This window comes from Platichthys flesus, chromosome 24 (genome assembly GCF_949316205.1).
Source record: "Platichthys flesus chromosome 24, fPlaFle2.1, whole genome shotgun sequence".
In the NCBI taxonomy this organism is placed as follows: domain Eukaryota; kingdom Metazoa; phylum Chordata; class Actinopteri; order Pleuronectiformes; family Pleuronectidae; genus Platichthys; species Platichthys flesus.
This window is the reverse complement of record NC_084968.1, coordinates 14,005,247-14,031,395: the sequence shown is the minus strand read 5'-3', so window position 1 is coordinate 14,031,395 and position 26,149 is coordinate 14,005,247. Positions and strand designations below refer to the sequence as shown.

Here is a 26,149-nt window from a genome sequence, read left to right as displayed (position 1 = left end):
ATGTTACTGTTCACAACTTTACATCCCAGTCCACTTTCAAAGGGTCAAGAAGGAACATTTAAACTGAGCCAGACAGGTGGATGTTAAATCACAGCATCAAACAGGTGTGAGGAGTCGTCCTACGTGGCCTGTGGACTGAAGGAAGCTGCAGAAGTTCTACTGAGCAGCGAGAGATTCAGCATAAAAATATGATATCAAGGCAAAAGGAGTCTGAGGGAACATCTGTACAGAACATGGTACCAAAGAGACCTCTAGTGGCCGTAAAGCATATCACATGATCTGTGCAAACCAGGTTTGAATGATGCTCTTTCCAGGTTTTTAAAGAATAAGAAGAATTAAAAGTGAGTAAACACAAAGTAATGAACACAGATTTTTATAAAACACATAAAAAAAAACATCTTTATTTTAAGAGTATGCATGACGGCCATTTAAAAATAGCACCGCATCATCCGGTCGTCTTTTATACAAATAATTAGCATCGTGATATAAACATGATAAACACTGTACACTGAACAATGAAAACCGGTGTAGGTCAGATCGAGCTCATCAGTAAAAGAGAAGCGACAACCAAATTCGTTTTCTTAGAACTCTTTAGATTCTGTAAAACACAGACGAGGCTGACTAACTGCTCACCAATCAAGATTTTCCTTTTCAATCTTCATATTAAAAACAAAAGGTATAAAACAAATGCCTAAAAAATACTTGAATGCAACGCTTGAATCTCCATTATTATAAACAACCTGGTTCAAACAATAAACTGGCAAACTTCCTCCCACATTAAAACTCTTTTTCCACCAGAAACCGGGGATCAAACATCGACGTCACATGTTATATAAAAGACAGACGAGACTACGTGTATAAATATTAAACATATTAACAAACTATGTACAGGCTCTGGCAAAATTGATGGTTCCTGTTGCGCAGGCTGACGTCTCACTGGAGAAAGACTTCCTCCAGGATGTCCATGTCGACCACCGGCAGAGACGCGACTTCGAAAAACACCCTGAAACATTTCAAAAGACCCCATTAGTATCCAGAACCATAACTCCTGGGGATAACTCAAGATGTTGATGAAAAACAAAATGCAGATCCAAACTGGACCCTGGTGGATTTATTCAGTTTAAATGAATCTCGTGAAACCAGTTTGAAACAGTCACGGCCCTCGGTCTGTAAACACTGGACTCACTTGTGGGCGTATTTGTTCCTGATGGCTTTCAGTTTGTCGTCGGGCGGCGCCACGAGCATCGCGTGGAGTTTCCGGACGACCGGCGCCAGATCCGACGTCTGGTACCCGGAGTGGAACTGCAGGATGGGAGCCTGGGGGAGCAGAGGAGCGGAGGGGGGGGGGACGATTATTCAGAGCTGTCGCCTCGTTTAACCTCCAAAGTCAGAAAACACACAAACAAACCCGCAGTGTTCATTACCCAGCCGGTGCGTTGATCCAGCTGTCACACAAACAAACACATCATTTCTAAATTGCACAAACGTACTTGAGACGATTCTGGAGTCGGCACAAAGCGAAGACTAAAATTACCCAGAGTCCCCGAGTGCAGCTGCGATAACTCAGATTTACATTGGGAAAACAATTTACATTTAAATGAGGCGGGTTGTTGAGTGGACGGAGCTGCAGCCTTGTGATGAGAAGAGTTCAAGCATCGATGTCACACAACAAACCGGAGATAACACAATCCGTTTGGAGCGAGTCGGTCGTCGAGCTGAATAAAACTGAAACACGATGTTTCGGCCACAGGAACAAATCACCGAGTAGAAATATGAAAACCTGCTTCAGTGCCCGAGGCTTTGTGTTTCTCTACTGAAACAACTGAACGTTAAGAGAATTAAAAGGAGGTCGAGGAACCATCTGGTTTAGAAACATTACAACGTTCTGTGTTTACTGAAAATATTAGTGATGGTTGCACATCTGGGATTCATTGTTCTTCTGAGGGCAGATGAAAAGACACCTGGTTAATATCAGAACACTGATTTCAACTCGACCGCAAGAAGAGAATCAGCTCCCTGAGTTTAGAGGATTTCCTGTTGTTTATAACATCATTAAATAAATAAATATACAGTAACAGCAGAATTTAAGTAGAATCGTTCATGTTTGTTGGTAAGAAAACTTAGATTTGACAGAATTGACTCGGGAGACATTCTTAATCCAAAGTCTTTGTTTGGTTAAATGTGTGTTTTAAATTAATAATTAAGTTTTATGGTTAAACTGTAAAACATCAAGATTCAATTACATTGCTTTGTCAGAAGGCTTTAATAACGAGATCATAAAAACCTTTGCCAATTGTATTTTTATATATACAAATTTATTATTGCCAGAACTATCAGCATCGGACATAAATCAATATCGTTAGGACTCCTATTTTAAAAAAAAATGGCACTGCACATCTTTTCTGCTTTGGAAATATCTTTGTTATCTTTGCATTAAATCAAAGTAAACATATTAAAACTGGGTAAAGTCACAAAAAGCCAAACTGTGTTTCGAAACTCACCCATCCTCCCAGGTCTCTGGTGACCAGTGCCACCAGCAGGCAGGCCGAGGCCAGCAGGGAGCCCCTCTCTGGAATCAGCTCCATGTCCATGAGACTCATCTCACAGAAGTATCGGGCCAGAGTCAGCGTGTCCATGCCCGCGCTCACACACTGCGAGACAGACACACAACACACACACACCGCGATGTCAGAAACAAAACACCAACAACTCGTATCAGAGGAAACAATGAACACACACACAGACACACACACCTTGGCATAGCGTCTGAGGAAGCGGTAGGGGATGGGGATGTTGATGTCGAAGGACAGCGTCTGCAGGATGCCGGCCTCCATGGAGATAAGCTCCTCCCTCTTGTACGCGTCATCGCAGATGTACAGGAAGTCGTCGACACACGGCGGACTGCGCTCCTGCGGAATCAAACACACGAACCAGAGTCGGGTGTGAGTGAGTTTTAAGAAAGAGCCGTTAAACACCCCACAGAAGACGAGAGGACGCTGAGGCGTGTCCCCCGTTCCCTCACCTCGAACTTGGAGGCGATGAGCATCGCGGTGGAGCCGACGAGCTGCAGCATCTCCCGGTGGACGGGGGTCTTCGACAGGTAGTGGTCCGTCATCTTCACGGCCAGGTAGAGGGTCTCGTGATACAGCTCGAAGTTCTCCTACAGGAAGCGGATCAAGCACAGAGTCAGTCAGACGAAGAGACTCTGAAGAAACGTGGGGTTCACCTGCTCCTCCACTCGTCCCCTCCCCCGACTCTCAGGAGAACCCACCTGCACTTCCACCAGCCAGTCGATCAGGATGGCCCTCATCTCGGGGTTGAGGCTGGGCTGTGAGGGCATGTAGTTACAGAGGACGAACTTCTCCTGCAGACCACAGCAGATACAGATCTCACATTAGCATCTATGGCTTCGGGGGGGGGGGGGGGGTTTCTCTGTCTCTCAGTGGGTTCGAGCTCTTTTGGGAATTGGGTAAAGGTGGTGCGGCTCACCTCTCTCCGTTTGAGGTAGTCGAAGATCTCCTTGGCGTACTCCGGACACATGTACGTGTCCTCCGAGTTCTCCGAGTCGATGTCAAACTCCGCAGGGACCTGAGAGAGGAGCCGAGGACGGAGAGAACTCATTAGAGTTATATTCAGTGATTTGTACGAGTCAGAGGAAATCACTGCTCATCTTTTTCCTGACCTGAGGTTTCAGCAGGTGTGCTGGCACTTCACGGACAGCAGGGGGCGCAGCAGCCACCAGCTCTTCTACTGGAGCTGCTGCATCCTCCGGGGTCTCCTCCTCAGCGGGTTTCACCTCCTCGGTCTTCTCCTTCTCAGCCGTCGCTTCCTCTGAGCTCACAGAGGACGACCTGCAGGAGGAGGAGGAGGAGGAGGGAATTAAGCAAATGAATATAAATGACTAATAACTACAACAGAGAAAGAACTGAAAACAAACTGTTCGAGGGAGAAATCATAAAAATGGTTGTGTTACTTTTTCAGATTGGCGAGTTTCTTCAGGGCCGCGGAGCTGGAGGTGGATTTCTTCACCGCGCTCTTCGTCGTGTCCTTCTTCCTCCCGGGGAGACTGATGTGAACTTTATGAGCCTGTGGACCAAGTCAGACGTCAGCAACGTGACACATGGAATGAAGCTTTGTTGTCTCCATATTCTACAACAACAAGTTAACAGCTACTCTTTAACGAGGCTTTGTACTTTGTGCCGGTTCTGTGGCAGCTGGTTCTCGTAAGCGGTCGCTGGGAACGCCGTGTTCCTGACGTGAACTCTCCTGGGACGTTACTCTGAGGCAGTGAAAGTTAATGGATCTGTTTGTCAGGGCACACGTTCTCAAGTCGAGGTCGTGGAACCACACGGGAGGTTCCACCGGTCCGTGGCAGAACCATCTCTGACACCCTGGGTGGTTTTACAGCAGGAGCTTACACAGGAAAACCAGTCACACCACAGAACACGACTGGGAGTTGCACCATAACCCGACGGTACCAGAGCTGAAACGGGGACACAGAGCGGAGATGACATGCAGCAAAGTGCCGGATGGGAATCGAACCTGCGGCCACTGCACCACGCCTCAATGGTCCGTACGCTTTCCTTTTAAATTGTGTAATTAAACTGGTACTCAACAGTTTCCTGTTTCACTGACAGACACACAACAGCTTCTGTCAAAGTACAGTTCGAGAGTACAGTGGCCAGCAGGGGGCACTCCTCCACGTTCTCAGGTTTATTTACCTAAAGGTCTAAAGGTCATCAGTCCTCAGCATGTGTGGAATAAGATATCTGTGCCGAGGCCGGAGTGCGTGACCGATCTCCACCAGCTGGGAGGCTTTTATTCTGAAGCACTGCAGCTTGTAGACTCGTATTCTCTGTGGTGGAGACGCTCATTTTTTATTACAGAGAGTCAAGGAGCTGCCAGGTTCTCTGATCTCAGGTCTGTGGTCCAGACTGTCTTCTGAGGAGATGCTTCACACGTCGATGGAGGAGCAGAACCTGAATTCCTCCAAGTGCTGCTCATATGGTTCACAGTTCATGTCTCATATATTAAAACATATCCACCAGAACCCATCTGCATGAATGAAGTACAGATCTATATTTAAACTGTTTGTGCAACTTTGTTTTGAAAGTGCATTTCATAGATTTCCGTTGTGATTTCTGCTGTAAATCACATCCCATAAAAAAACAGGAGGACTCACATTGGTGATGTCGATGAAGGCGGTTCTCTTCTTGGGGGCTCCATGGGGGGGCGAGGAGGACCTCTTCACCTGGGGGCCTTCCTCCTGCAACACACAACACACACATTACACACACAAATATCTTCATCTCGTACATGTGCATCCATCGTATAAAGACAAACCAAGATGGAGATCCAGCTGTTACACTACACTGCACAGCTGCTGCACACACACACACAGGCACACACAGGCACACACAGGCACACAGGCAGACACACACACACACAGGCAGACACACACACAGACACGCACGGTTCTTTGTACCTGGTTCTCGGAGCCGGTGGAGGTCAGCTTCGGGATCCTGGTCCCGGCGGAGACGGAGGATTTCTTCCCCCTCGGTATCGGCATCGTTTCTGTTCCCGCAAAGAAAAAAACAACGCGTGAAAATGGCGGGTTTGTTTTTAAAAACAACGCAATGCGGAGTTTTCCTCTTGCTGCTGTTGTTGTGCGTGAACGAGACAACAAGTGAAACCGAGCGAGCGCGCTCCCGTGCGTCAGGCTGCACGTTAGCACACGTGAAACCGGATTTACGCACAAAATGTGACGCTAAAACCGACAATAACGCACATTAGAACTCACCTGCGTGTTCGATTTCCCTGCGGTGCGTTGCGGGGACGGGAAACTGCGCATGTATCTCGTTTAAACGCGTGAAAAAGCTCGTTTCTTGACGCTGCGTCGCTTCCTGATCTCAGACAAAAGTGATTCCTCTGCGGATCCAAATCTGCTGCGCTGCGCTCCCATTGGCTGGAATTTGATCCGCGCCCACCAATCAGGGAGCAGCTACGGATGCTGCTGCGATGGGGGGGCGTTTGTTTTGTAGTATCGGCTCCGCCCGGTTACACAACGAAGGGTACATGAATAACGTGCCACTCTTTTGTTTTTTATTTCTTCACATCACGCAACGTGAATATCTTCCTGCGCAGTTTGAGCGTTTTATTTTATTTATACAGACATATGTATTTCAAGGTGAGATTCATAACAAAGATCTTCTCCGCCCGCCTCCCTGTGGTTAAAACGAGCGCCCCCCCGGAGGAGCCTGTGGGCTTTTCAAACCGTGAAGACGTCTGTTGTTCAGTGATGGTTTTATACAAGTCACGTGACAGCGATTACGTGTCACACCCGAGTCTCATGTTATCAATCCGTTCATGTATTTAAACTTCTTAATGTGTATTCACATTTCACCTCCTTCTTCAGGCAGGTACAAGTACAACATGACATCTGTAGTATTTATTTTAATAACTCTACCTGGTATGCAGCTTTACAGGAGAAGTACTGCATGTTCAGGCACAATTATCCATATGTAGTATTTATTACTATTTATTACTTTGCATACTGGACACTATTATATTAGCTGTAGGTCAAATAACACACACAGGCCGAAAACAAATACATAAATCATATTAAATGACTACCACTATCACTAATACCACAACTATTAGAACTACTACTAATAATAATATTAATAATACATCTTAGAGCTAAACCACAAAATACAGATTATATTCACACATTGGCTGCTGTTGTTTACGGATATTTTTTCCAAGTTCTATTACTGCATTCACAATCCTCACAAGACAACATGTCCCCTATTCGTTTAATCATACACAACTATGTGAGTCCATCAAAAACATTGTGTGTGTCTTCTCTTCCATTAGCACTGGTTGGGGGGTGTGGGGGGGGGGGCGTTGTGCACATTGGTCCAAGTTATTTAAACCAGAGGAAGTGTTTTTGTCTGATTCACTCATGAAAGCGTTCGTCACATGAGACTGAAACGACTCCTCAGCGTTTCCCCTCTGAACACCGGCTCCAGGTGAAGCTGTGGATCGATGGGTTCACGCTGAGCGCAGGTTCGGGGTCAGATCCCAGAGGAAGCTGCCGGCTGCCGGGCCTCCAGCTGCCAGGAGTCTGGGAGGGTCCCTCTCCATTCCTGTCGGGAAACGAGGCCCCGAAGTGGAACCGGGTCTCGTCCAGAGGATCAAATACACACGAGATGGATTCCTTTGAATTCTCCTCGGACATCAGGATCGCTGCTGGTTCCATTTTGTCATCTCTGAAAACATCTGTGTACGACATCATCCAGCTGCAGGGAACCAACAGGAAACAAATAGATTAGAACAACAACAGATAAATCCCCGAGCCCCTTTAGACGCGGAGTTTATTTGAACAAGTCCTGTCTTCACTCAGTGGGATCTAATGAGGCCTGCAGGGAGCTGTGTTTAAAGCTCCCCTCCCAGTCGTGCTGGTCCAGGAGCCGTCATGTGAGAGTGGTCCAGAGAGCCGTGTCCGTCGGGGGGGCAGGGGAGTTTGCTGGAGCTGATGAGCGGGTGGGGTTCCAGCTCTTGGAAACAATGATTCACAGAAACATGACCCACAACCGATCCTTTTGTTGGAGCGCCTGCAACCGGCCATGTTCTCCTCAAGTGCTGCACTTAGCTCACAGATTAGAAACACTTTGTCCTCTCGTGCCACTTCATGTTAAAGCAGCTTTCAGATGCTGCACGGAGCTCTGGATATTTTCCTGAAAACTGGAACAGTGACCTGCAGTCGTTGTAAAGTCTGATGCACTGAATTCAATCCATCACTTCCTTGGGCCTTGAGCAACACGCACCACAAAGTGTGAAGCTGTTAACAAGAAGGATTCTGGAGATATCTGAGTTGTTCTTTCAATAATATTGCAGCTACAGGCATTTCTCTCTTTAAACAAACCAATGAAGTGACTGGATTAATCTAATATCATATCATCCACAAGGGACATTGACACTTTCATATTTACTCACTTTTGATTAACGTCCTTTTCTATTAATGAAGCACTTTATAGTTATAGTAGCAGAAGTAGTATTACAGTGTGGTGTTAGTACTGTAAGTAAAGTATCTGTTCATCTGTCTGTTGCTGTGCAGCAGAGTGGAAAGAAAAAATACCTTCTTCACCTCCTTTGCCATTTATCTCCTCCTCCTCCTCTTCTTCCTCCTCCTCCTCCTCCTCCTCCTCCTCCTCCTCCTCCTCCTCTTCTTCATATGTCTTCATCTGTTTCACCTCAGGCAGAACCAATTTGTGTTAAATGCAAATTAGCCTTAAACAGCGTCTGTGCATGTGTCATTTCCTCTTCTTGTCAATGAGGTGGTGTGATGCACTAATGAGACACACACACACACACACACACACACACACAGACACACACAGGCTGAGAGGAAGTGAGGGGAACTTGTGAACTCATTTGTCAAACCATTTCCGTATTAACTCAGTGTCAGTGGAGACTCCGAGCAGAAAACCTTCAGCCTGATAGTAACTGGTACGTTGGTCTACCGCAGCCTCACCTGCCCGATGCTCTCTACATCTTTTATTCATATTTTACGCCACATATTTTGTGAACTTTTGGCTGAAATCTCGTCCGGCTACCTCTGAAGATTCCTCCTGAGTCGTGCCAGGTACGGCAATAAATCATCTGTAGCCCTTTTACACACTTGCTTCCACTGGTTTTGTGGTTTTAAATCTCTGACCTGTCTGGTTTCTCTCGGGCAAACAAAGATTAAATAATCTCTTGCGATATAGAAAAGACAGCAGATGATGCATTGGGGAGATCGTTCTGTGATTTATCAGACAGATTCTAAAACCCTACATATTCCCTTATTGCAGATTTGTCACTTTATATTAAAACATAAAGAGCTGGTGTGAGGTTTGACTGCCGGGTCAAAGGAGGCAGTGCATCTCCAATGAGACGCCTGTGTGCAGGTCAGTGAGCAGAGAGGTGGGAGCAGCCTGCAGATGAAGCAGTGGTCCTGCTGAATAAAGTAGCATCCTCCTGTAATAAACATTCCTCTGCCCATCAGGATGTCCAAGTCAGGGTGCCAAGAGAACGCATTCTTTGTCCTAGCTGTAATTTGTTCCACATCTGGGCCTCGTCCTGCGTCTCCTCTCGTTGGTTCTGAACCCGGCTGCAGTCCGCCCTGTCAACACACTTTAACTGTGGGAGGATGAAATCAAGGTCTCAATAGCAGGACTCAACAAATCCATCTGCAACACAACGATAGTGTTTGTAGTGACCGGTTTAACATGTACAACCTTTAGAATAAAAAATAATATAATTGTTAGCAAACTTCTTTTTACATTAGCTAGCTTCTGCTGTCTTAAACAGCGCAGCTAGCTTGGTAAATATGAAGGTATATTTATGACTTGGCAATCCATATCAAACAAAAGGATTTGACATTTACCCTTTGAATTTTAAAAGATTAAATCCATATTGTCGAGAAATACTTGTACGTCTGTGTGTTTGAATTATTTGTATTTACGTATCTATTCAGCTCCACACATTAATACCCAGATAACAAAGTTTGTTTTTGGCTTTGTGAGCCTGTTTTCCACGATATCAATCTCACCGATCCCTCGGCAGGAATCCAGAGACGTGAGAAATATTCCTTGAACAATAGATTCAGAAGAAAAACACGACTTTGAGGAATCCTGCAGCAGAACAGAAAACACATCAACAGGCCTCGTGGATCCGCGCCCTGGAGGCGGACGCATGCGTTTCCAATTTATTTCATATTAATAAATGTTTTCACTGACACACTTGCAGGGTTAGCGTTTCATTAGATGTGCAAACCGACCAGAGACCTTGTGAAACAGAGCCCTTCAAACATCCATGTGTCCAGAGCTGGATTGAAAACCGATGCAGATGTCTCATTTCGTGTTTCATGCATCGGCACAATGGGTTTCATTGCTGCTTTGGTTTGCTGCCTTCTCGGATTCAGCCAATTGACGCAATATTCCTGAAACCCGACGCACATCCACTGCAGATGTGCACAAACTGAGCGGCTCTGCTTTCTGTCACTAATCGAGAGCTGATCTGAACTTCCTGCTCGTCACATCCTGGCAGCCTGACAGCTCATATGGTGACAGGCTGTGGTCACAGGCCTCAATCGCACTTTCCATCTGCACAGGGGCCTTTCTGCTCCCCCCCCTCCCCTTTGTTTTCATTCTCCATTTACACTTTACTTCATAAAACATACAACTTTTCGGTCAGAGTGAATCTTATCTGAGAGTAGGAGCAGAGAGGGAAGGAAACGCTGCAGCATTCAGGGGAAATATTCACCGTGTGTCCTGTTTGGCTTTCACCAGAACACACTGGAAAGAAACGCTCCAGAGATTCATTGATTATAGGAACGAGGCAGAGATTCAAACCATTTTTGGACCTTGTACTGGTGCTCACCACATTCTTCTAGCAGAACTAGAGGGTCCAGGAAAAAAGGGGTATTTCCTTTCTTTTAACCGCCATCAATGCTTTTATCCCCCCAGGCTCAGATGCAGGCAGCGAGTGCGGATCCAAGGGGGCCGGAGCCCGGTCTGGAAACCAGTGGCGTTCCTGCAGGCCTCAGGAGAAACCCCCCGATCACAGAGGCCCTCGGGAAGTTTGCCCAAAATATGGCAGAGAGCATAATCCAGCCGTGTGTAAGCCAACTGGAGATGGAGGAACCTGAGGTGCCCAGGTCTAATCAGGACCAGGAGACGTTGGGTGAGGTGTTGGCGTCGGCCGTGGTGGAGGTCGCTCTGAGGGAAGTGTGCGCCGGTTGGAAAGTCGAGCGTTTCCACAGATCAGGCGGCGCCGCGATGGATGATCACCAGGCTGGAAGATTATCATTCTCAGATAGAGACTTTCTGAACATGGACCCGGAGATGGATCCAGTTCAAGAACTCCCGACGTTCAGAGACTTCCCACCTCTCTCCCAGTCAGGTCTCCCCATCATGGGATCCCTCGACTACCCCGACGCCCCCCCGACCACCCCCCTGCTCCCCGAGCTGGAGAGGAGCCGCGACAGCTTCGCCCGGAAGCTGAAAGGCGGCCTGGCCAAGGTCTTCCTGCCCTCGCCTCCTCCGTCGACCCCGAGGGAGAAGGGGGACGATGTGGACCCCCGGGGGGAGCTCATGGAGCATCTGATGCACTCGCTGTCCACACAGGATTTGGCGAGGGACTGTTTTGAGGCAGGAGCCAAGATGGAGGCTTTCGCTGAGGCTCTTTCCTGTCAGGTCATGGACTGGGTCTTCAGGGCCAGAAGCTCGGAGCAGAGAGCAGATGATGGAGATCTTCAGCGACTGGCCGACACCATCATCGCCTCCTCGCTGGATGAAGCTGTCATGTCTGTCAAGAGGGATTCTGCCCGACAGTCCCTTTAAATTCAACAATCTGCTCCACATCTCACACACTTATTGAATCTTTCATCTAAATCAGCCTGAAAAATCAAGATCTGTGAATTAAATAGTTGAATCTGTAAAAGAAACTAAACAAAAAGCCAATCTCACAATTCTAAATAAAGAGAAACAGTTCCTGAGTTTTGTTTGAATCCGTCTGTTCGCTTTTGAGAAATTTGTTGTTTACTGTTCCCTCCTGATGTTGTTGTTGTTTTTCATAAAATTAAGATTTTAACTCTATATATTTTGACAAGGACCCAGCCGTAGTTACCACACATGTCCTTTAGATGGCAGCACAACAGCAAGGTTAACCACACGACAACAGCTTAATTTGAGCTTTCACAAGAACAGTAACTTTTCTGAGTCCAACTGCAACAACAGAAGGAATTTCCCCAGTAGAAGTTTGATGGGTTTGTTTTTCCCTCCCAGTAAATGGTGCGTCACACCACAGTATAATGCAGAGCAGGGCTGGGAGGCAGCAGACGGATCCATTCACGCCTGGACGCCGCGGAATAGTTGCCAATTGGGCAGAATTTGTTGGAAGAGAAACGTATTTTGTTACTCACTCGCATTCTGAGGAAGAAGAGGAAGAAGAGGAAGAAGAGGAAGAAGAGGAAGAAGAGGAAGAAGAAGAAGAGTGATCCATGGTGTTGAACCAAGCAGGGGACTAAAACCTGCGAAGAAACACAAACCCTCTTTTCTTTAAGTCAGCAGCTATTTGAACAAAGTCAAAGACGAGTGCACAAAGAGCGGCTCGGAATAAAGTCTTTAATTGTTCTGCTCAGTCGTCAGTTTTCCAAGTGACTTATTAAAAAAGTACAAGTACACACACGTCTTGGATTTGGAGGAAAAACAATTCTTGTTGAAAATGGGTCAACAAGAAACACACCTTGTATTTGAGAATGAAACAAACCCCACGTAGTGATCATAGCCTGGAACATTTAGATTAGATACAGATACAAGTCAGATTTCATCAGAGACTGTTATGGTCAAATCTCAATAGTCATAAACCCGTCTTCCTCCATGTTAGTGGATGGGACTTGAACCAAGCCGAGAGAGGTCAAAGTGCACGTTAACTGGTTTCTGTCCTTTATGGTCGTTCTTATCCCGCCCACGCTTCTGATAAGTTTAGTTTTTATTGGTGGAATGATGATATATAAACTGTTGTGAAACGTCATGATTGCTCAAACACACAAGAAGCAATATCCCAAAAAATTGGCAGCTAAATGTTGCAAAACTTTGCCGTTCACTTTGTCCCCCGACGCGTCTCGACAGCCACGTGTTGACCCGGCTGCAGAGTGCGTCCCCGGGCTGCGATACCTCACATGCATGGAATGCTGAGTCTGAACCCTAAACTCCGGGCGCCGATCGCCATTATGTCTCCTCACCGCGGGACCGACTCACACAGTCCCACACATGCACAGAGAGACACGTGCACATGGAGAAGCTGCAGGGCTGGGCGGACAGCTGTGGTGTCAGAGGGGACTCACACACACACACACACACAGACACACACATCTGGAAAAGGGCTTTCTGCGTTGTCAGGTGGCGGCCGGCTGCCTGAACGAGAGGTGAGGAGAGGGAGGAGCCGGAGAAACGAGGACGATACAACAGGAGGATTTTCTATAAACTGTCAAAGTCAATAAACAGGAGAAGAATTGAATCTCTTTGTCAGAACCGGACGAGGTAAACACGCCTGAATTCAATTCATCCACCAGTGCTCAGGAGAGTTTCACCACAGGGGGTCAAACACGACTCATTCTCTCAACCCGTTCTGATTGGTTGTGTTCGTTAGCGTTGTCACTACACATTACATTAAATGAACCCCTGGTTCATCTGGAAATGTTGGTTAGAGCTCCGTTAAGATCTTTTAATTGTAAAAGGGATTAAAGATGTGTTCCGATGGCAGCGGATTCACTTGGACTTTGCATCACTGAGGATTTGGCCGGTTTCCCCCGCTCGCCCCCTGGTGGCAGGGTTTCCTGCAGCTGTATTACACCCCCACTCCGCTTGATCTCATTTGGCGGCGCCAGGATCCCACAGCTCGTCCAAGTGGATCTGGACTTTTATGTGGACACAGGTTCTCATCGGTCCTAGGTTAAGACATCCGGCATAATTTGCAGATTTCGCTTCCAGATGAGTTGGATTCAGCCTCTCGGACCCACCAGCGGGTGTCGGGTCGGATTAGAGTGATTTTCATTGAACTCGTGAATTGTTTTCACATCTTTCTTGAGGACGATGTTGTTCTGATCTCCGGGAGCTTTGAGGTGAAAGAAGCCGGTTTGGAGAAAGTTCTGCCGAGGCAGCAACTGCTTGGAGCAGCTTTCAGCTCTAAAAGACACATGTGTGCTCAGGTGTTCAAGTCTTTCTACAAAATAAAGCAACCAAATCTCTGGAAATACCATTTGTTTCAGGTGTGATACCGATCCATCTTCTCTTTTAGTGTCGAACAGCACTTGCAGACCGCTGAGTGCAGCGATCAGTCTCTTTTATGGCGGCAGCGCTGGCTACCGGCGGCGAGGACGTAAATCTTCTTGAGACGGGATCAGCACCGAGGAGGAAGATGAAGGCCTCGTCTTCTTTACGCTGTTCAGGTTCCGTGTGGAGCTGATCACACAGAACAAAGATTACATGTTGTTATGCAGAAAGGGTTTAATGCAATAAAAGGTTTATTCTCTGACTCGACTCCTCGGCTTTAAACATGTCACCGAATTTGAACTCCCTCAGTTTGTGCGTCTCGTGTGTTACAGCTGCTTCACATTTACTCAAAGTTCTGCTCCAGTCGGCTGCAGGAGTTCAAATATTTGAACCATTTGGTCAAGTTGCTCTTCTTTATGCTAAAATAACAAATATCTGTGCTCCAGTTTGTGCAACCTGAGCCAAACTGTAATAATTCTATTAATATTATATCATCTTCGTACGTAATAACTCATTAATACTTTGCTTGTATTTTACAACGAGAGGTAAAACCCTGCTAGCGTCCGTCTCGACATCAGTCGGGTCCCCAAATCATCTGGATCGCCCCCTGGTGGCCGCCTTTACACAAGGGTCACACCCGACACGCTGTCAAATCAATCACAAGCAGCGTTGTTTTCCAGACATGACGGGTTTGACTCTTCTCTCACCTCTCGTATAAGTTTTACCGCCGTGGAGGTTTAACCATGTGGGTTTTGATGTTTCTTACAGCCCAGGTTTTACCCCGGCTCACCTGCAGAGCATTCCCTGTGTGGCCACCGAGGTTTGAACCGAGAGCGCGAGGGCACATCGAGTCCCAGTGGTCTGAGCAAACTGGTTTCACATCTGGAGCCGCTGGGGCCCCACCGTCGTCTGACTGGAGAGAACGATGACTCGGGAACATTGCTGCGCTCCCCACCTGCATGTGGGATCCAGTTCCAGTTTGCACAAATCAAAAAAACATTTAAACCTCTAAGGAGCAGCGGCCTTGGGAAGTTTCACACGAGGGAAGCGTCACCTCGAACAAGATGGACGCAGAGGAGAGCTGGAGGTTTCCTTGAAAACCAGCGTTGGACTCTTCTCTTGAGTTTGAGCTTGAAGCTGGTCCAGAGAATCACCGCCCCTCCCGAGTCTCGTGTGGATACAAGTCTCCTGGGCGTCTGACGGTCCAGAGCTGTTGGACTGGCACCAGCCCAAGCTCATCTGCCTCCCATCCCCGATAAACAGCTCTGACACTGGGCATACGTGCACGGCTCTCCAGCTGTTTACAGTAAGGGAGGAAAGGAAACAAAGACAAGGCCGATGTTTAGAGATGAGGTCTAAACAAAGCGTCCGCCTCTCCCCTCCCTTTGAAAGCTTTTTGTCTGTTTAGACAAAAAAGATCAGCTGCACCATGATCCTGTGTCCAAAGATGATGCAAGACTTTCTCCTCCCGGCTCGTCTTCTCTGTTCCAGTCCCAGAAACTCACGGCTTCTCGACCAAATGGCTCCATCCCCTCCGTGACCCTGGTGGTGAAGAGACGTCACATCATGGGCTCAGGTCCCCGCGGCAGCTCCACAGGTTTCACTGCTTCTGGAAACCAACGTTTAAATATTTAATCTCAGCTCCACTCGTTTCACAACTGGAGGCTGTTGAGCAAACGTTTGCACAGACACACACACATACTCAAATACACACACACACACACACACACACACACAAACGCTTGCTCGCTCACACACACACACACACACACGCACACACACAACTATAATTAACAGAATATGTGTTAAACAACAAATAAATTCACAACTAATTCTTATTTTGAAAGGGACAGAAAATAGTGGAAAAATATTACTTTACCATCATTTTGGGGGGAAATTTAAATTTTTTGGACTGAAAAAACACTTGATTATTAAACGTTCAATCTGAACTCATTGAAAACAAGAGCCAGAGAGACAGCGCCCTCTGTTGCTAGAGTTTAGAACAGAAGTATCCTGACTATAGGATATAATGGGAACATATTAAAAAACTTTATTTCTAAAGCAATTTTCTAAACAAAACAATAATAAGAAAGTTAAAGAGAATATTATACTGGCCTCAGCTGATTGGCCCCTGAGGTTGTCTTATAAAGTAAACACGAGTTGACAATACCATCAACAAATATGGAATATATTTTCTAAGCTTTTTTCAAGAAACAATTTTCCAACTGCATTCAACGATGAGTGGCTTTGCTCAAAGTTATTTCAGTAAACTAGGAAATGAAGATAAATGTTGATTCATCTAGAACAAAATCCAAATATCTTCCACACTCAGGAAATAATCCAGATTTATGAAGTGAAAAATATCTGTTTTCTGTCTCTCACCGAGGAGAACTTGGCAAATCACAGAAGAAATGTGGGTTAAATGATAAGATTAAGATGATTAGAATATGATTTATCTCGGAATGTTTTTCTGTTGGCAATGTGTGTGTGCGTGTGTGTGAGGGAGAGAGAGAGAGAGAGAGAGAGAGAGAGAGAGAGAGAGAATTGATTCTATATATTTCAAAAATGTTGCTCTTTATGTTTTCTTTTGGAGGGTGACGCACAAAGTCTGGAGGTCGAATCTCAGCCACATTCTATTGAACTGCAAATAGTTAATAATAGACACAGAGAAAACGAGGGAGAGAGAGAGGGAGAGAGAGAGAGAGAGAGAGAGAGAGAGAGAGAGCATTCCTCCAACGCTCCAGGGTGATGAATAGGGTAACCCTGCCCCTCTGAGCAGCTCCTCTCTCTCCTGCAGCTCCTCAGTCCATCGCTGCTGCTGCCTCCTCCACCAGCTCCTCCACCAGCTCCTCCACCAGCTCCTCCAGCAGCTGCGCGCTCCTCGGACATGGACGCGTCCCGACTTTGACTCCTTCTCCTGCAGCGAAGTGTGCACAGCTCAGGCGGCCGCGGACGCATGGGGATCTAACCCCGGGCGCGTCAGTCGGTCAGCTCCGCGGAAGGCTCGTGGTTTGGCCCCTCGTCGTTCTCTGGTCTCCACTCATGCGTCGGGAATGCCATGGCCACTCCGAGCGCACAGCAGCAGCAGGATTACTTCAGGTCCGTGAGCAGCGAGTCCACCACCTACATGATGGTGCCGGCCGCCGGGCCGAGGGGGCCGGGGGGGCGCAAGGAGGCGCCGTCCAAGATGTGGGTGGCCATGGTGGTGATAGTGGTGGTGGTGCTGCAGATCGCCTCCACCACCGGGCTCTTTGTCTACCTGAACATGTCCATCTCGGAGGTAAGAGCCGCGCCACACTCGCTTTGAGACACATGTGCTTCTTCTGGGGAGTGGGGGGGGGGTCTGTTGGAGAAGTTCGCTTTTACGCACAAAACTGGGACCGAACTCCAGGAGCTCCACGAGCTCCAAACCAGTTTAACACACACACACACACACACACACGTAAGAACACGTCGGAACAGTCGGTCCCTGTTTGCTGGAAGCGTCGGTTCCATTTCTCAGTGAAACTCTGGTTCTTTGGGGGGGGGGATTCATTTGTGGCGCAGCTGGATTCGCCTCCGCGCTCCGACCTGTTGGAACAATGCAACCCGGAGTGTGCATGGGGGGGGGTCAGCAGTCTGTCTGTCCATCAGCGCTTTTTCGAAGTAAACGAGTTAAAGTACGTGCGTAAAGACGAACACACTGGAGCCATTAAGTGGACACAAGCTGTCGAGCAGGATTTCTCTGTGAGTCGGTTACAGATGTTATGTGCAGAGGTGAAGTCTGCAGGGACGTCCCCAGTGGGGGGGGGGGGTTAAGACATTCACATCCTCCAGCTCAAGTTGATCTGCTCCCACCTCACAAATGCACTTTTGATAAACAGAGTCATATTTGTATATTTGGTCCCCGAGCCTCGGCCCCTGCAGCTGACAGGGCGGTTTGTCCTGGAAGGTTCAATCTGCTGCTCCTCACAAACACAGGACAAGTTGTTCATGGGGCAGAAGAAGTTCCCGGTGACATGTGAGCTCATTACTTTCAAAGCCACAGTCCTCGTATGTGTTGTTAGTGGTGAGTGTGGTGAGGAAGGAAACACGAGAGGGAGGCCGGGAGATGAAACCACGGGAGTAATTATCCTTTTGATCAAGACAAAAAATCCAATATTACATAAATGATCCACTTTATCATCCACAACCTTCTGTCAGGAGCTGAGACCAGACTAAAGAAAAATATGTGACTTTTATCCTGATGATTATCTGTATCTCTTCATATCGTCCAGCTTGAGTTCTGCTCTATGGGACAAGTTGAGACACAATCAAATCAAATACACGTTTATTTGTTTATCCCATAATCACAAATCCCAGTTTGTCTCGTCGATCTTAACAAGGTGTGACATGTTCTGTTCTTCACCCACAACAAGAGGGAAACTACCCAACACAAAGTTTTTAACAGGGGGGGGGGGCATTGAAACAAGTGAGGGACAGACGTGCACTAGAGGACACGTGACGGTGATAAATGTCCCGGCTCAGTGGGCGTGGTCACGTAATATCTCAGGTCAAAGGTCACCAAAGTTAAACTCCACGTGAAGCCACAGGGAGCTTGTGATTGGAAGTGAGAGGGAAGCAAAGACTCTCCAGCACTGCTCTCTCTCATCTGTGACTCTGCCCTGAACCGAGGGGGCCGGTGGTTTGATGCTTCCGGTGCAGACGGTAGAAACCTGGGGCCAAGACTCTGTCTACCGCTCACTGTTCAGTGTTTACACTTTGTTTTGGCTAATCTCTAATAATCTCTAATAACAGCTGTCTGCACATGAAGGCAGATCATTTAAAAAACCATCGCTCTCTGGCCGGCCACCACAGCCTGCTCAGACGTGACTGGTCGGACTGGAAACAGAAACCAGAAGCTCCAGATCCGTGTCCCTGAATCTGCAGAGTTTCCATCTGTCCTCTGAGCAGACACACACACACACAGACAGACACACACACACACAGTACAGTGTACGTGGTGAGGTGAGGTCTTCTGATCCTCTACGTGGTTGAAGGTTAATTCTGCTCGTATGAAGAACCGGTGGAATCCAGAGATGATGTACGACCCCGGTGAGGTGTGATTCCCAGCAGGAAGTGTAACGGCACCCGGGCACCGAGCGAGAGAGGAGACCGGGTTTAGTGGTGAAGCTTTTCATCTCCGCATGAGAGGACGTGAAATGTGTCGAGCTCGCCGTCGAGCCGGTCACGCCTGTTCGAGGAGGTCACGCCTGTTGGAGGACCTCGTTACACACGTGTCCTGCACCTGAACCCGGGAACTTAACCCTGACACACGGAACCTGAGCACTTATCTCCGTGCCACATTCCGTCAGCTGGAAAGAAGACGGTGTGGTTTCTCTTCACAGTTCCTTTTGGGAACGAGGAAGCAGGGAAACGATATCCGATGTTGTCTTCATGCTTTGGCCGCTCGTCTTCATTCAGAACAGGTGTGGCACGATTCACAGTTCGGGGGTTTCGTGCTGGTTTCATCCGAAGTGAAGGAGGCTGCAGCTCGGAAACGTTTCTGCACCGAGACCCGGACCAATCTGTGGAGACACAGTGGAAACATGGAGGAGGGGGGTTAATGAGCTGTACTGCAGCTGGCCACTAGGGGGTGATCAAGATGTCCCTCTTTTGTTTACTTTGTTCTCCAGCACACTCTCGACCAATCAGAAGTCGTGAAGCTTCAGTAAACGACCAATCAGAAGTCGTGAAACCACGTGAACCTTTGACCCGACTCGTCCTGACATGAAAACACAGAAATCCACGAGACGATTGGCTGCTGCTGTTTCCAATCGCCCCCCCCCCGGCACCAGAGCATCAGCAGATCCGTCTGTGGACGAGTGTTGAGAAACGATCGGGACGTTTGTTGATGAGACACAAAACGGTTGTCGACTTGTATTAATGGATTGATCGGCTGTCGTGTGACTTGAATAATGGGAGCACTCTGGTTTGTGTCTTCATGAGGAACAGCTTAGGGACGATCCCGCACGGGGGAGGAGGAGGAGGAATGAAGTCCATGGAGCCGTGCATGTGCGTGTGCGTGTGCGTGTGGGGGATTCCCTGGTTCTCATGCAGGGCCGGCTATTTTTAATCTGGAAACAGGCTCCTCTTTGAATCGCAGTGGAGCTGCAGCTCATTCCAGCTCGGCTAAGACAAAAGATCCTCGGGGACAATGAGCGTCGAATAATGAGGAATGCTCCAGTGTGGCCTCACAGCTCCGGCATTCACACACACAGACACACACACAAACAAACACACAAACATATGAATGTAGAAGATCCTGGTCTCCTGGGTGCACGTCCTCATGTTGTTCATTTAATTCAACTTGTGCTGAATGACGCACGTTGCACAGAAACATTGTGAAAGCAACTTGGAGACGAGAGCTCAGTGTGTAGAAGCTGTTTGTTCACCAGGCGTTTCAGGAACACAAAGAATGAAGCAGCTTTAGAGATATGAATACGATTAATGATTAATAGGGAATCAGCCTCATGATGATGAAACAACTTCAGCCATGTTTCACTAAGTTTATCATGAGGACACTTGTGTGTGTCTGTCTGTGTGTGTGTGTGTGAGCAGCGGCTATTTTCGGCCTCTTGAGTCATTTGTGTGGTTTTGTGTGTGTTATCTGTGCTTGTGTGCGATTGACATTCCATTCCTCAGACTTCAACTGGTCAACTTTATTATTGTTTGGGTTCACTGATAGGCTATTACTCACCCTTACATGCAACAATACACCCACCCCTTCTGTGTGTGTGTGTGTGTGTGTGTGTGTGCGTGTGTGTGTGTGTGTGTGTGTGTCTGATCACACAGAAAACCTTTCACTTCATGGCCACATTAGACGTTAGAGCTGCTGTTGGATAATCTCAGCTGCTGTGGTTTGTGCCCACGTCTTTCCTCCAGCTCACACGTCCTGATCCACTGATAGAGGATCTCTCTCTCTCTCTCTCTCTCTTTGAACCGCTGCGACGCCCGAGGCGTGCACGCCATCCAGTGACGTGTGACACGCTAAGTGAGCTCAACACGTCAACGCCAGCTGAGCACGGGGGTCGTAGCTGTCTGCGTGTCCGAGCTGCACACGGGCTTAAATATCAAGTAGAAAATGGAGTTGTAGCATTTTAACGTCTGACAATTTCGCCCCCTCACACACACAGACACACACTCGCTGGTTTTTCCACTGCAGCCTCCCTGTGTGGCCTCAGCTGTTGTTGCCAACGCGTCTGACGTGACCTCCTGTAGCGGCGGTAGAGAACCGTGTGGACATAAATCTGCTCCATCTTCAGCCAGACGTTCAAACTGGATCAGGTTTTATAAGACCAGGTCAAGGTTAAAGAGTCCATAAAGGTCCTAACAGGGAAGAAAACGTGTGTGTGTTTGTGATGTGCGTTGTGAAACATGTGTGTGTTACAGGGGGTCTTGTGTTAGAGTGATTCCACACACACACACACACACACGCAGGTGCACACAGATTCATCATCAGTTTTGAGGAGAATCAAATCCTTCACTACTAATATTTACATTTAATTTGAGGCTCCTCATAGAAACATCACGCACCAGGCGCCACGGCCAAAATACACAACTCTCTCTCTCTCTCTCTCTCTCTCTCTCTCTCTCTCTTTACCTCCCTCTCCCCCGTCGTCCCTCTGTGTTATGGTTGTGTAGTTCACGTTTGAGATTCGAGTTACAGTCAGTTTTTGGGCTCAAGTGTGTGTGTGTGTGTGTTTGTGTGTGTTTGTGTGCAGATACTTCAGGAGTGACACATGGTTAGTTTTTTAATCTTTAATGAGTGTTAGTCAAATGATTATCTGGTAATGGCTGGGTGTGTGTTTGTGTGTTTGTGTGTGTCCATTTACAGCAGGTGAACATTTCCATGTAATGACACTAATTAAAATGTTCGACCTGAATATGTATTTATATTCTGCAACATGCAAACACCCCCGCGGTCACCAGCAGGAGGTGAGAGGCAGACACCTGACGACCCAGAATCCTCAGGAGGGAAGTTTCTCTCTGGTGTGTGTTTGCACTGTGTGTGTTTTCATGGCCAGGTCATTTGGAGCAGGATGAAAAGAAAGGCGGCGATCACAGGAAAGAGGAGAGAGAGAGTGTCAGGGCTGAAGGGGGGGGGGGGGGGGGGGGGGCTCTGAAACCTTCTCAAGTGGGTCGACTCTGGATCCTGGCACAAGGCCGAGGGTTTTAGTTTCTGAAATCCTGGAGGAAGTGGAGATCACGAGATGTTCCGAGTTGATCAAAGCATCAGCTGCTGGACACGAGAGGACGAGACAGACGTGGAGACGTGTCGGAGGAGTTCACCGCTAAAGGTGATGTGACGGGATCGAGCACAGACCCAGGCCCGCCACACACAGACACACACAGACACACACATTACTTGATTTAACAGCTTGACACGTGAAAACAGGATATTTGCGTTCCCACGTTGGAATGCTCTTTTAGGATGTGGCTACAGCTGTGTGTGTGTGTCTGTGTGTGAGTGAGTCAGTGTGTCTGTGTGCCAACAGCTGGTGCTGTGCTGTGTGTTATCACTTTGTTTGCTCAGTCAACGTGGTTATAAATTGATGATAAATCCTTCTCATGAGACTCGAGGGCAGAGAAGCAGTCGTGTGCCACAGGGCTGCTAACATTTATAACTTATCTGTTCTTTTGTTTGTCTTTGCTCTCTGATAACGTGAAGCACTGACTCCACCAGTAGGTTATGTTTTCGTCTTTTTGCAGGTTTTAAAAATGTTCAGTCTCAGATACACAGAACACTGAGGCGCCCTCTCACCGCGTGTTTCCATCACCGCTGATCGAAGCCAGAGCCGATCAAACCCACGTCTGCTGCAGAGCTGCTGACTCAGATGAGAAGACCGGAGAAGCCAGACGTTAGGGAGTTCTTCTGACCAGGGGACAAAGGAGCTATTTGTCTGTTAGTTAGCAGGATTACACAAAAAGGATTGGATAACGTGTTGTGTGCAATCTGTTGGATTTAAATGTGACTTCACGAGGGGACGGTCAAGCCTGGGCGGAGACGTGAACTCTACTCCGAGTCGGTTTGGTTGTGAAATGACTCTCATTGCAGGCGTTGCAAAATCTGAAAGTTAAAGATAAAGAAACAAAGTTTTACAAAATGAAAGATGCTGAAGAAAGAACATCAGGGACATGTCCCAGTTAAAACTTAACCAAGTGAACTTTGGCAGGAATAAGAAAGAAAACAGTCAGTATCTGCACATAACAACTCTCTTTATCAATATTTAACTTCAAACTTTAAATTCTGAGTCCAACGACTTCAGATTTATGGTGAAATTGATTAAAAGACCAAAAACCTTAATGTCATACATGAAGAAACCGGCCTCTTCTTTATAAACCTGAACACGTGTGTTTTAGTATGTGCTTGTTAAATTATACAGACTCCTCAGACGGATGGAGTCCATGTTTGAGCATTTACACCCCCACACAAGGAGGAATAAAGAAAACATGCTTTGGCTTGAGGTGAACAAAACTAGAATGAGTAGAGATCTTCACCTCCTCTCATCCATCCATCCTCCCTCGCTCCCAACCCCCAGTGTCCCGGCTCCATGTGGCTCCCATCACCCTGGAACCACATCTCCACCGTCCTGTACCCCGTGCACGTATCGTATCGGAAACTGGGCTGAGAAGCGTCCCAGTCAAACCACAGCTCAACCTCCAGTGTGGTGGGATGTGACAACCGTGGTTAAGGGTTGAGGTATTTAAAAGAAAATAAAGGGGGAAATAAAGGGTTCTCTTATTACCCGTCTCCGTGGCTTGGTTGATGGCTGGCTCTTTGTTTTTTTTGGTTGGGTGGTTAGTTGTTTAGTTTTTGGGTTGACTGGTCGGTTGGTTGATTAGATGGTTGGTCGGTCACCTGGTTGGTACTAATTGGAGTTTTTCAATGAACGGTTTAATTGATTCATCCTCTTCACCACCGGCTCCAGAGTGAATCCCTCGTCAGGAACTTGTGAAGCTTCTTTTTTCTCCGTTTCTTGACGTCAGCGATCGACATCAGCTGATTAACGGAGAATGAAAGTAGTTGTTGATTCAGTCGTCATCACTTCAGCTGCCGGCTCATTGTAAGCTTCTGTTATGAAGGCGAGTAGAGTCGCCTCCTTTATGCTTTGTAGTGCTTTGAACTCCACCGAGCAGAGAGAGAGAGCGCGTCACTGCCTCTGGAGAGAGGAGGCGTTTCTTTAGGGTTCTCTGGAGACAGCAGCGTAGAGCAGCAAGAACAGTTCCATCCTACACGTGGTAAGAAGGTCAATATGTTCATATAACTGCAGAGTTAATAGAAGTTTGTCCATTGTGAGGGGAAAGTAACAGACACACAGAAAATGAAGTGGACTATAATGGAGGGTTTAGTTTGTTTAAATGAGAGCTGACAGAGTGAGAGGAGGGTCGAGTTACTGTGAGTCACAACACTGATATCAGACTGTGTGTGTGTGTGTGTGTGTGTTTCATCTGATTAGTCACCAGTTGATTGGTTGGAAAGTTCTTAGCTGGTCTAACATGATCTAACCCTGGGAATGGGCCGACATCTCAGACCTGGCACAAGAAGGAGGGCTTGTTAGTGTCAGCTGAAAAAAGTCTGTCTACCCCAATGTTTTCCTCTCTCTCAGACACACACACAGACACACGCACACACACACACAGACACACACACACTCTGATATCAGCGTTTTGACTCCGAACCCGGTAACGAGACCCTCCTCTGCCTCTGTCAGCTCTCATTTCTCTACCAATTAAACAACCAGTGAACTCTTTTCTTCTCTGTCCTCAAATCTTTTCCCCGATTATCTTTTCCACCTCATGCTCCTCTCGTCCACCTCCCAGGTCTGTAACTAGTGTTGTCGTGTTCCTGTCGACTTCTCGTCTGTTAGGAGTTGGAGCCGGACGAGGTTAAGAAAGCAGCCGTTGGCACCGCTGCTCGATTACAGCACCGACTTTCTAGCTCTTGAGAAAATTGGACTTTTTGGAAACGAGCAAATTACCAAACTGATTATGTCGAGATCTGCGTCGCGACAAATCATCATTTTGAAAGAATAAAACCCATTTGGCTGTTTGTCGACATATCTAAGGCGACTGGAATTCAATGTCTCAATGTCTCAATGTCTCAATGTCTCATTGTCCAAGAGTTCAGAGAACAGTCTGTACCTGTTTGCTCAGAAAGACACAAGAACTGTAATCTGTAATCTAAGATTGTGTTTCCCTGCCAATTTGAAAAAGGGATCTGAAGCTTTTGGCTCTTTCTAAATATTAAAACCCAGAGGAACAGTTCAGAAGGAATAGAAACACTAAGCCACAGAGTCATGAGCACGTTGGGTGGACTTCAGGGGGACAGCAACTCGTCCTCTGGGGACAACAAATGTCATAATTCATCAAATAGCTGTCGAGACTTTTCGTTCACTTTACTCCCTCGAATTAAAACCTTTACTTTCTCGTAGTCGCCCGGAGGAAAAGGAAAATCCTATTCTTCCTTCTCTAGTTTCTCAGAAAGGTGAGAAACAATATTAGTGGCAAATATTTCCATCAACTAATCAAACAGGTTCTCGGACTTTAAAGAGTTGCCGTGTGTGAGTTGGCAGAGTGGACGATGTTCAACAACTTTCATGAGATGTTTGTTTCTCAACATGTTGAACATGGTGCAGTGGTTAGCATTGCTGCATCCAGAAGGTTGTGGGTTTGATGGTTGTTTGTGTGTCAGCCACGCGATGGTGGAATTGGCTCCAGTAAACATGTTTTCATTCCATGATAATGATTTTAAAGCTCATTTGGTAAATATTCGCCAGGTTGAGTAAATATTTAAACCTCTTTCTCTGCAGTGGAATAATGAATTTACGAATTTAGGAATGAGACAAACACTGATGAGTTTCACAGCCTCGTGTTTTCTACGTGAACGTGTAGAGAGTGTAGAGAATTCCCAGAAGGCAACAGTGTGTGTCCCTGTGGTCTCTGGAGACACAAACCAACAACTCATCTGCCACCTGCAGCGTCACAGGCACTCGAACATGAGCACACACACACAAAGGGTTGATTACAAGTGTTTGGTGTTCTTCTTCTCCTGCTGTGTCGAGTGAATCTTCAGATCTTCAGGTGGAATCAGAAAGTGGCCACTCTCCTTGTTCTCCCTCGCGTGGGGACGTCTGGGCTCCACCAGAGAAAACAGGGATCAGCTTCGCTCCGTGCCTCTAAAACAACACCTGTCAACTCCTCAGTCTGTTGAGTCATCCCTGCTCATCGCCTCCTACAGGCCCGGCTGCCCACCCAGGCTGGACCTGCCCACCCACAGACATCTGAGGGACCTCACAGCAGCACAGTCA

The 26,149-nt window shown here is 47.3% G+C and overlaps 3 protein-coding genes and 1 long non-coding RNA gene across 5 annotated transcripts in view; 2 read left to right on the top strand and 2 right to left on the bottom strand.

The window, feature by feature from the left end:
* Window positions 1-385: 385 nt before the first annotated feature.
* Window positions 386-5,938, bottom strand: ccnb3 (cyclin B3). Its single transcript, XM_062383464.1, has 12 exons — window positions 5,801-5,938; window positions 5,486-5,574; window positions 5,183-5,266; window positions 3,974-4,086; window positions 3,683-3,851; window positions 3,490-3,588; window positions 3,272-3,364; window positions 3,023-3,160; window positions 2,754-2,909; window positions 2,502-2,651; window positions 1,187-1,317; window positions 386-1,003 (listed from the first exon to the last, which is right to left on the bottom strand). Exons 2-12 carry the CDS (start codon window positions 5,567-5,569, stop codon window positions 934-936), a joined length of 1,287 nt encoding a protein of 428 aa, XP_062239448.1. The 5' UTR covers window positions 5,570-5,574; window positions 5,801-5,938; the 3' UTR covers window positions 386-933.
* Window positions 5,939-8,428: 2,490 nt separating this feature from the next.
* Window positions 8,429-11,590, top strand: si:dkey-171c9.3 (uncharacterized). 2 transcript variants are annotated; one of them, XM_062384402.1, is made up of 2 exons: window positions 8,429-8,647; window positions 10,512-11,590. In XM_062384402.1, exon 2 carries the CDS (start codon window positions 10,518-10,520, stop codon window positions 11,385-11,387), a length of 870 nt encoding a protein of 289 aa, XP_062240386.1. In that variant the 5' UTR covers window positions 8,429-8,647; window positions 10,512-10,517; the 3' UTR covers window positions 11,388-11,590. The 2 variants fall into 2 exon arrangements, with proteins under 2 accessions (XP_062240386.1, XP_062240387.1); XM_062384403.1 differs by having other exon boundaries at window positions 8,453-8,511.
* Window positions 11,591-12,156: 566 nt separating this feature from the next.
* Window positions 12,157-15,554, bottom strand: LOC133950175 (uncharacterized). The gene is made up of 3 exons (XR_009920237.1): window positions 14,528-15,554; window positions 14,342-14,438; window positions 12,157-14,009 (listed from the first exon to the last, which is right to left on the bottom strand). It is a non-coding gene; the product is annotated as an uncharacterized LOC133950175 (long non-coding RNA).
* A 723-nt stretch (window positions 15,555-16,277) lies between these two features.
* tnfsf10l (TNF superfamily member 10, like) overlaps window positions 16,278-26,149 on the top strand; it is a 43,244-nt gene continuing 33,372 nt past the window's right edge. The window contains exon 1 of the mRNA XM_062384400.1: window positions 16,278-17,100. Coding sequence (XP_062240384.1) covers window positions 16,879-17,100 — 222 coding nt within the window. The 5' untranslated portion in view covers window positions 16,278-16,878. The remainder of the gene's footprint in view (window positions 17,101-26,149) is intronic.

Coding starts and splice junctions, on each gene's coding strand:
- si:dkey-171c9.3 (XM_062384402.1), top strand. CDS start 10,518: ATGCAGGCAGCGAGTGCGGATCCAAGGGGGCCGGAGCCCGGTCTGGAA.
- ccnb3 (XM_062383464.1), bottom strand. CDS start 5,569: ATGCCGATACCGAGGGGGAAGAAATCCTCCGTCTCCGCCGGGACCAGG. Junction 3,852..3,973: donor AAACTCGCCAATCTGAAAAA/GTAACACAACCA, acceptor CTCCTCCTGCAG/GTCGTCCTCTGTGAGCTCAG. Junction 3,161..3,271: donor ACTGGCTGGTGGAAGTGCAG/GTGGGTTCTCCT, acceptor CGCTTCCTGTAG/GAGAACTTCGAGCTGTATCA.